General features: G+C 32.3%; 1 protein-coding gene across 1 annotated transcript; it reads right to left on the reverse strand.

Annotated features, from left to right (window-relative positions):
• Window positions 1-1,102: 1,102 nt before the first annotated feature.
• Window positions 1,103-8,280, reverse strand: LOC134691140 (uncharacterized). Its single transcript, XM_063551424.1, has 5 exons — window positions 8,162-8,280; window positions 6,660-6,767; window positions 4,030-4,083; window positions 2,170-2,248; window positions 1,103-1,785 (listed from the first exon to the last, which is right to left on the reverse strand). The coding sequence occupies exons 1-5, from the start codon at window positions 8,172-8,174 to the stop codon at window positions 1,218-1,220; spliced, it is 822 nt and encodes a 273-aa protein (XP_063407494.1). The 5' UTR covers window positions 8,175-8,280; the 3' UTR covers window positions 1,103-1,217.
• Between the last annotated feature and the right edge of the window lie 2,285 nt (window positions 8,281-10,565).

Below are 10,565 nucleotides of genomic sequence, written 5' to 3' on the forward strand. Positions count from 1 at the left end.
ACAACTAATCGATTGTCTTTTGAAAGAGTGCAAAACTTATTTACTATTTATCAAGATTTAAATAAAATTCTAGTTTTTGTTTACTTTCTGTATAAAAAACTATCATTCGAAGGTATTAATATGGTATATTTAACCCCGCCGCATTTTTCATTTGTGCGACTGTCCCAAGTCAGGATCCTCTAGTCTTTGTTTGTCTTGTACTATTTTTAATGTTAATTTCTTGTGTACAGTTTGGAGTTTAGTATGGCGTTCATTATCACTGAACTAGTACACAAATGTATATTTGTTTAGGGGCCAGCTTAAGGACGCCTCCAGGTGCGGGAATTTCTCGTTGCATTGAAGAACTATAGATGACCTTCTGGTGTTGTCTGTTCTATGGTCCGGCTTGTTGATACATTCTCCATTTCCATTCTCAATTTTATATCACAATATCAAGAAAAAGAAATATCGATGCATTCGGAAGTACTAATAGTTCTCGACTTTTCAATGTGTTTTTTTCCAACACCGAAAGCCGTGTTAACTGTTGTATTAAAAACTACAGAAAGTGTATTGCCAAATACTATACTTGTTTACTTGCTGAAATTGTCTATTATCAAACATATCAGACCATCTTTAGCAGCAATCAATTCAAAAGTGCCAGTTACGGCCTTCTTTTACATCATTTGCTGAATTGTTAACATGGCAAATACATTGCTGTACATGTCTTGCTATCATTTACCTTTCAAACAACACAGACAAAAAAATAATCAGTGTCCAGGATGAAATACAGGGTTTAAAATCAAGATGAAATACAGGGTTTAAAATCAAGATGAAATACAGGGTTTAACATCCAGAGTCGCGTGTTGTATACAGAAGACTAATCGGAGACGCTTGAATCAAAAAGGCTGAAAAGTCCAAATAAAGTACGAAATTATAGAGCACCAACTTTTTATTGATACTAAGATGAAAATGGAAGAGTTTACATACATTTTACATCTCATACTGTAATTTTATTTACTTGAACTTCATATGTTGTATGTTCTTCTCTTCACATTATGGATTAAGCGTGATGGTTTGTCTGATCATGTGTGCAATATGTAGTTCATTATACACGTTTTTTTTTCTAGGTGTAATCTTTATCGGCATTATCTTACTGTTAATAATCCGTCGTTAATGTAGGATTTTCATTTCATCTGGTTCGTCGATTGGTTCATAATTGCTTTGTTTTTCGCTTGAAATCATAGTGTTGAGATAGTAGTCATTCGAGTCTGTATTTTCCTCGTGCGCAGCTGCAATTTATCAAATGCCTTCGGGGTTTTATCTGGTGTGTCATTATCTAACGGTTCGTATACTGAATCAACTGTCTTATTATCAATTGCAAGAGTTTCGTTGGTTGGTTTATCATTGCCATGTCCTTCAGTTGAAATTTTAGTCTTGGATTTGAAGTTGGTCTTGTCAGTGTTTACAGCGTTTGTAGTATGCAACGGATCATCCGATTTCGTGCCTTTGTCTTTTTTGGCACTGTCTAAATGTTTGTTTTCTAAAGTAATTGTACATGTATTGGCATACATTTCGTTTGATGCTTCGATTGATTCATTATGATGAGAGGTGTTGGGGTGGTTTACCACACTTATAACATGCATTTGATCATAAGTTTTCGGTCTTTTTTTTGTCTCACATGTATCAACATGTGCCAACTGTTCAATGTCAAAAGTACCAGTAGGTGTTTCATTATTCATATTGATAGTGTAAATATCACCCCTACGAATTGCCCTAATTGATGTTAACCGTTCTTTTGAATACTTCCTACAAAAGAAATAAAAGACTAAAACAGGGAACCATGTTCAATATTGCAGAAATAATGAAATTACAAAAAAAGACAACAGATATGTATATTAGGTAGACATCTTATAATAATCTCGAGAAAAACTGACAACACCGTGGTAAAAGAAAAAAACAAGATGAAAAGATAAAACAAGTTCACAAAGTCCAATATAAAAATTAAAAGAATGAGCAACCGGAACTTCAACAAAACCTGGGGGAATCTTAATGTCAAAGTTTGGTGAAAGAGGACGAGCATGTTGTTAGGACAATTGAAATGTTTTCTCTGAATATTTGCCGATTTCATGCTATATATTGTGTGTTCTTAAAAAAACACCAATAGACCGTTTTATTCATTGAACAACCTACCTCCGGTACATGAATACAAGTACCACAAGTACTGGAATTATTATCACAATAACTGATACCACTATTCCAACTATCGCATCTGAAAAAAGAACCAAAAGCACTATTTTCAATAATATTTATACAATCATTGGACGAAAGTGAGTTCCCACTAAGTTGTAAAAATATTTTAAGTGTATAATGATATATGAGTCTTACGTTTAACCAATTATGAAGGATTTAATGTGTTTAAAGAATGTGTCTTACTAAAGAAATACACAAACTTTATTTTATTTGAAGTATTTTACATAGTTTGTGGTGGGTTCGTGTTGATGATTCTTTAGTTTTCTATGTTGTGTCATCAATACTATTGTTTGTCTGTTTGTCCTTTTTCATTTTTAGCCAGGGCTTTTACAAATACTTATATTTTTATTATTCAGTTTATCCATTGGACGTAGTTTTTAAACAGATCAACCTATTATCACGTTAAGTGTTTTATGCAGCTATTCATTAAAGACAAAAATGCATTCAGGCAATGTACCAGGAGTTCAAGAATAATGAATGATACATACATTTATTATTCTAAAATACTAAATTTTCTTAAGATTTGTGAAAAAGGTCGTAACCTTTTTAATGAAATTTTTGCGGTCTTATTTTCGAGAAAACGGTTTTTAAATTTGCGACTTTTTATCGTACATTCGTTATGTTCACAGTCTTAGACAAGTAACATATCACAAATCTGTAATATGCTGCATTCCTGGTACCATAACTGTTAATTAATATATTGTAATTTCGCATTAATGTCTCCCGCGCAAAATTGTGAATACAAATGATACATCACTGCAGTGATAATTTCAGTAGTAATCATATGTTCCCAAAGGTAATATAAATGGTATAAAAGTCGATGTTGGTATAAAGTAGGTACTATTTGATTACTTCGCATGACGGTGCGGACTTTTCTCGACTCAGAATAAGACATAAAATGCCGGAAAAGTAAATAGTATGTGTATTACAGTTCCGATCAACTGTCATTAATTCATGTTGGTTTACATTGCAAACTGAAATTCAATATTGAAACATCAATTATAGTACGTGTTTATTTGCTTTGTTAATCTGCAATATGCACCATTTGTCTTGCTGAACAATGTTCCTATACAATGTTTACAAAAAAATCATTATCTGAATTTTATAACTTCTTCCAAAGTAGGCACATATCCAGAGTAGTGCTTAAACTATGATAGAGCCAAGCAGTCATCAGCTTTTTTTTTAGAAAGCTCAAACTTGTACTATTATGCTTCAAAAGCTTTTTAAAACAACATGGCGGAAACCTGCTTCCGGGAAGTTCCTTAACATCATACAGAAGCACAAGATTTCCGTCAAATAGTATATCTAATAAACGACAACTACCGTGTTGTAAATAAAACTAAAAAGCACTATTCATGCTATTAACCTACGGAAGTTCATCGGGTATATGAAGCACCTGCTCGCATTTTGTAGGTACAAACGGGTTCGACGGAGTAATTTTACAGCATTATTGTTTTTTTCGATATGTTTTTTATATAATGAAAAAGTAACGTCGTGACAGTGTCATGCTACAAAATCATGTGTGTTCACATATTACACAAACTCGAATAATCTAGATAGCAAACACGAATCGCATGACCTATTTTTCTACCTTCAAGTTATTTCAGAAAACCCGAATTATTCACAGAAACATCATATCTTCTTTCAAACACAGGTTATATGTTGCCATTTTAGGAACTTAATAATGTACAGCGATATAAATCCATTTGCGATCAATTGTGTATCTATCTTCATTGGTATTTTGCAATTTGAGCTCAAATGGTTAATAACGAGTTCATTTGTATTTGCAAGTTTACTTACTAGTTTCATTGATCTGAATTGTAGAGGTTCTACTGGTTGGACCAAAAGATGAATCTGCAAAGATACATTTTCTTTTCAAGATCAAAGCTAAGATTAACTTTAAAGACGTTAAAGCAGAATCCATGATCCTGCTAGTCTAAATTGATTTATCATATCTACTAGACATTATACATTAGAAATCTTTAGAACTCTTATATATACTTATCAAAATAAGGTTAACATCAAAATTATAACATCTACTAGTGTCTAGTAATATCCAGATTATAGCTAGGATTTTCTTCTCTGCATTTAATTTCAAAAGATAGATCCAACTTATTACTAAAGATATAATCAGCCAAAAGACAAACAATAATACACAAAACACAACATAGAACGCTTATGACTGAGGAACATGATTCCCCATCAAAAACTTGGATACTTACATGTGCTGTAAAGGTAGGTGTAGAAGGCACCCGTCTTGTTGCATATGTTATTACAAACCCAATAAAAAGTCTAGCTATGTTACATTCGGAAAAAAGAACCGGGATAGAAGGTACAACAATAAGAAACCTATTCGTTATCATCTGTAAATGGGATATAAGATAACGGTCAATCCACTCGTGCATTAATGCCGTCCGTTAAACAAACGAAGCGATGATTTCAACTTTACCAGTTGCCTTGGAACTCTTGTTTTAATTGCCTCTTGTGAGCAGCAACCCTCCGTCAAGGAAATCATAATAGAAAATACAAGTTCTAGAATATCGTATCGCAAAAACAGAAAAAAGCGATAGCCCCTTATATTGTATCGGTAAGCTTGAAAAAAATAGAATGTTGCAACAATAATAAACTCCTCATTACTTCGTATAAATAACTCAAGCTATGTTTTCTCTTTTATTTGAAGTTGAAGTTGAGTAGTATGATTGTTCTCAATATTAGACTGGTATGTATCATTATTGAATTAAATTTGTTTGTCATTCATTTCCGTCAATAGGTATTATATCGTGATGTGTTTCAATTGTTTGAATCAAACAACTGTCAAAAACTAAATATTTCCTACAATTGTTCAGAAATTGTGAACGTACATTTCCTTCAAAAAATATTAAGAATAATTTCCGCACTAGCTTAAATTTCCTGTTATCAGTAACACATTAGTTTAATCCGCGCAATGTAGCTAGAGAACTCTACATATTGCAACTGTCACCTCAAAATGTCTTTTGATTATTTGTTGACTTTAGTTGCATCTTCAGTCTTGACAAGTTTACCGACATCTAGTTATTTTCACCATTACATATAGAAAACTAATCCTCCTTAAACAATAATAACCTTTATGATGCACTATTATATCGCTAAGATTTTTTGATTTAATTTGCTATTGAATTTAGCATCTTTATAAAAAATTCACAGGTTTGTGCAGATTTTGGTTTTACGTTTCTAACAAATAGTGCTGTTCAGTGTCAATATACTAGTAATTCAAAATATCTTGTAGAAAAACCGAACACATACGCGTATCAAGATTATTGCTGCTGTTATTAGTATGATGATCTGAATGCGTCGTGTTTTACATAGTTGTCATGTTTGGTAATGAACAGATATAGCCGTATCGGACGACACCTTGTCCATGAGGACGTCTGTTGCTTCATTGATAACTTACAACAGTAATGTGTGTAGCAGTGTTGATTATAAAAGGACTAGAAAATGTTTTATGATAGTTTAAAAAAAAAACTTAAGGCCAAACTTATTATTAAATTATAAGAGATGATCCAGTGATTCTGTCACATATCCATCTTTAGCGGTATTAGTTTTTCACTAGCTACGAGATATATAAAAAAATCTAAAGTTTGATTTTTTTTGTTCAATCAATAATGAAAGTGAAATAGTGAAATAACAATTCGCTTTTTTGCAGCCATAAAGGTTCATTTTTTTCAAATTACGCTAAGAAACTTGGAAAATTAGGTTTTCACTTGCAAGTGAATGAGTCGACCGTTTTAAATCCGTATTCATGTGAACTTCAATTTAACCCCTAGCTAGAGATTGACAACGCATGCATCGTACGTGTACTGGTTATTTAAAAAGAAAAAGAATGTCAACAATGCACGTGAAAATACGGTAATTCATTTGATTACTAATACGATGCACATAAAATCATTCTTATACGGTTTAAAGCAATGAGAAACATCTATTTTTTATCTATAAAAAAAATACAACAGACCTATAAAAATCCTACTGCACGTATTTGTTTAATCTATTCATGTCTTTATTTATGTTTACATTGCTTATATGGTCACCTGAGGTCAAATTGATAGTTAATTAGATGGCGTCTGGACTCAAACACTCACGAAACGAACCTATATATTATCTACACCATGCTCTGTATACTTTTTATTTTAGACTTGTGATAGTGTGGATACATGTTTTACATTGTTATAAATCAAATATGAAAATTTGAGTCAAATCGGTGACCATGGATTTGACAGCTAGTGCCCCTTTAATACTGAATTGACTAAGTCTATATGTTTTCCGTCCAGACGTTATTAGCATTTTATAAAGTTTAAATAGTTGATAATAGCGTTGTGTGTTACATGTATATATCTTGCGAATTATTTATAGTGAAATGGACGACAAACATAGTGCTTTATGTTTAAACATGGTACCTGGAATGACATATGCTGTTTTGATGGTTGATGGATATCCATTAGCATCTCGAAACTTTGCCAGACAGTGATTAAATGCACAATCCTCTTGAGTTTGGTCAAAACATCCTGACAATACGGACGATTTTAGATAGGTGAGCAAAATAATAAGCATAATAAAATGAAAAAATACAAATGTATCCCTCTCTAAACAGAGATAATATGGTGTTTTTAAACAATTTGAGCCCAACATATAGCACTGTAATTTCGCACCGGCACTGATAATACCGTTTCATAAGCTGGATTCGACATATATATAGCTATCTGCATATATAATCATTACATGTTTCCTCTGTTATGTACCCTTAACGTGTAATGTTAGGTATTACCATTACATAAAATAATAACTATTAGACTCCAAGTTTAGGTTAATCGATAATTTGCCTTAGGAAATAGATATGAAAATACCAAAGGCTCAATCATACCTTCGTATATTTGAGATGGAACATGTTTAATTGCCGAACGTTTTCGTTCGCAAGTTTCGAAAATGGCACCACAGTTAAGTATCAAAACAATATAGAGAGACGAAAGATACCAAAGGAACATTTAAACTCATTTAAATGATGAAACAGTTAAAATTTAACTTGATAACTGCAAAATCAAATTAACACTTAGTAACAAATCCTATTTTGTTTAACTGCAATCATACGCACTGGAGTGAAACTCTTCGGAATTGAATTGATGCTCTGTATGAAAATAGAGCTCTGTACTAATTTGGCAGTGTTGTAAGATGGAATCAAGTTAACGTATGTTTTTGTTTTGTAAACACAGTGATACGCTCATTACTTTACGCAGTGGCACATAGTACATTATCATACAAACGTAAAAGAAAAATACAAAGTATTTATGTTTCCAATTTTAACATGTTCAATGTCATTTCTTGTCGTAACTGTTGACTATATATAAGAAATACTACCAATTGAACAATGTGTGTACACATTTTTTACAAAGAAATTGAGTTGACCATTGTTGTAAAAAAATTAATATTCGATTGGTTTTACTGATTACATTTTTGTAATTTATATATGTTTTTTCAAAGTCCACTAAACACTTTTCAGTACAGGACCTACAAAGTTAAACAGTCAATTGAATGGGTAGGTTGGTTGATCTGTTTTCTGGTTTGACCCTTGGCTGTAAAATATGAAGTGAGGATTGAAATGATTTATGCTTAGCAATTGTTCTCTTGAAAACCCATAACAAAAACTGAAAATAACAGATACTTTTGAGAGAAAATGATATTATTTTTCTCTTGGCAGAGGAAAGATAGTACACACTTTGTTAATTATCAGGAAAATAAATAATAGGAAACATGTATTAACTGGTTAACAGTAAACAGCAATTGTGAATAAAGAAAGCGAACAGTAGTATATCGCGGTTTAATCGATATAAAACGTTTTTGCCTAAATCAAAACTGTTAATATAAACAGCATATAAACGAACAATCAATTAAAATAATGTCTTACCGCTTCTCCCCATCTAAATTCGTGTTTGTTAATTGTTTTCTACTCTAGTTACAGACCATATTTTACACGTTTGAACTTTGATTTCTAGTTTCCACCAGGAAGTTATTCAAGTCATAAAATGACATTTAGATAGTTAATAATATCGTTATTCATCATATATATGGTAAATAAATTTGTCATCAATTTAACAAACATAGGTTTTTTTGTATTTATGAATGTAAATTGTTATCAGCTCACCGCATGACTAATAATAAGATTAAAGACTACTATCTAAGAATAGAAAATGGGTATTGTATCAAAAAGACAGCAACTCGACAAAAAACAGAAAAACAGCCAAAGGGTCACTAATTGGTCGTCAACGCAGCAGAACAAAATAAAATCACCAACCGTTAATGGGCATCAGTTGATCCATAAATAATAGTTATACAAGTTCAGCTTTTATTCCCAAAAAAGCAAGCAGCAATGAGAAAGAAAAACTGTTGCAGCTTTGCTTAGTTGACATGCATTATATAGTGTGTTAATATGTCACATTATTGGGAACTAATAGTGGTTAGAACAATGATATTTCCATGGTATGCAGTTGTATTGACTTTGTCACTTTCTATGTAGCAAGTTTAGTCAGTACCCTCTGTCATTGTCTATTGACTTCAAATCTTTTTTGTTTTCGTTTACCTTGATCAGTTTGTGATTGAATAGGCCAGTTTATTTAAAAACACTATTGATAGGTCACTGCTATTAGGTGTGCAGTTGTATACAAATATACCACTTTTGAGTTCATCAGTGACCGGAAAATAACTTGTCAATTAGGCACGATTTTGTGACGTCATTTATTAGATAGAGGGGTTCGCCTGTATCCCTGCACTAAACTTCTTGGTGATCGTCATTGTGCAGGATAAACTAGAAAAAATTGTTTGTTAGTACTCCAACAATTCCCTAATGACAGCAGTGCTGATTGTCATTTGTGATAATTTAGTTTGCCGAATAAATCGTGCAATATAGTATTATAATTTTCCAACCACTCGCTCAACATTGGAATGGAAGTGACGGTGCCCCTAAACGCACGAATGATGTTAACTTAAACCAGACTTTTGACGGAAATGCATCGAACTAGAAAGTTGTCTATTGTCCCTTCATCTCATTTCCAATGTCAGTTTATGTTGAACCACTACTGGTAGGTAAAGTTGTGTTAGCATTGGTACATCACATTCCCATGAACATTGTTGGACCCTGAACTTTAAGCCATAATGGAATGACTTTGAATATTTGCATTAATAAAATGTTAGAGTATTACTATTTTATTTAATCATTTGCATGAGTTTTTATGGTTAAAATAACAAAATGTCGAGACACATCACTGTGTTAACAGTTTATATTTTACGTTCCGCTTTATCTGTGTATGTAAGCTTTTAATCAGTCTGCATAGGTAAAATGAAAAAGATTGTTAGCCCTCAAATATGTGGTGCCTGTATCAATAAAATTGAGAATTAAAATTGGAATGTATAAAAGAGACAGCAGCTCGACCAAAGAGCAGAAGGTTATAAATGAATTTCTAATGCAACAGGAAAATATCGAACCTAGAGGGGCCTCTCAATAAAAATGTGTACTAATTCAGTGAAAATTGGACGTCATGCTAAACTCTAAAACATATATTAAATGTATTGAAATTAATAAACAAACATGGGAGCATCTGACCTTTGTTATTTGTATGATTTTAAATTTTAGTTTCTTGTTTGTATTTCGGTGTTTTGTTTGACGTCCATTATTTCTTAACTAGGATACGTTTTTGTTAAGGAGCCAGCAGCTGAAACACGACTCCTGATGCGGGGGATTATTGCTGCACTGAAGACCAATTGGTAGCATTCGGCAGTTGTCTGCTCTTTAGTCGGGTTGTTTTCTCTTTGACACATTCTTCATTGAATCAGCTCAAAACCTCAATTTGATTTGATTGAACGAGTATGTCTCCATCTTATGAAAAACAAGCGCAATCTCTACCGTTTTGGGTTTCAACATCAAAACATCATCAAACAAATGAGCAGAACATAACCAATATTATGTAATGTTTTTGAATAAATGTGATTATTTCCGATGCAGCGAGCATGTTAAAGTTACAATATGCCATTCTAAGTGACCTGACATCAGAGTTGTAATTAAAACCCTTTCTGTATAACCCTGGTAAAATATATGGTTAGCTTTTGAGGTGATCGTTTACATATTTGTGCTTTGTAAAGAATATCAAAATGAGAGATGGATATGAAATACCCGAACACACTAGATGTCGGCATGTTGATTTATATTTATAAGTGATGAACGTGTACCAATGATAAAATTGAGTAAATGTTTTGACTAGTTTTTGATATCGAAAATCCTGTTATAATCATTTTTTTCGGTATTTCTATCTATAACA

The sequence above is a fragment of the Mytilus trossulus genome, chromosome 11, assembly GCF_036588685.1.
Source record: "Mytilus trossulus isolate FHL-02 chromosome 11, PNRI_Mtr1.1.1.hap1, whole genome shotgun sequence".
NCBI classification, from domain to species: Eukaryota; Metazoa; Mollusca; class Bivalvia; order Mytilida; family Mytilidae; genus Mytilus; species Mytilus trossulus.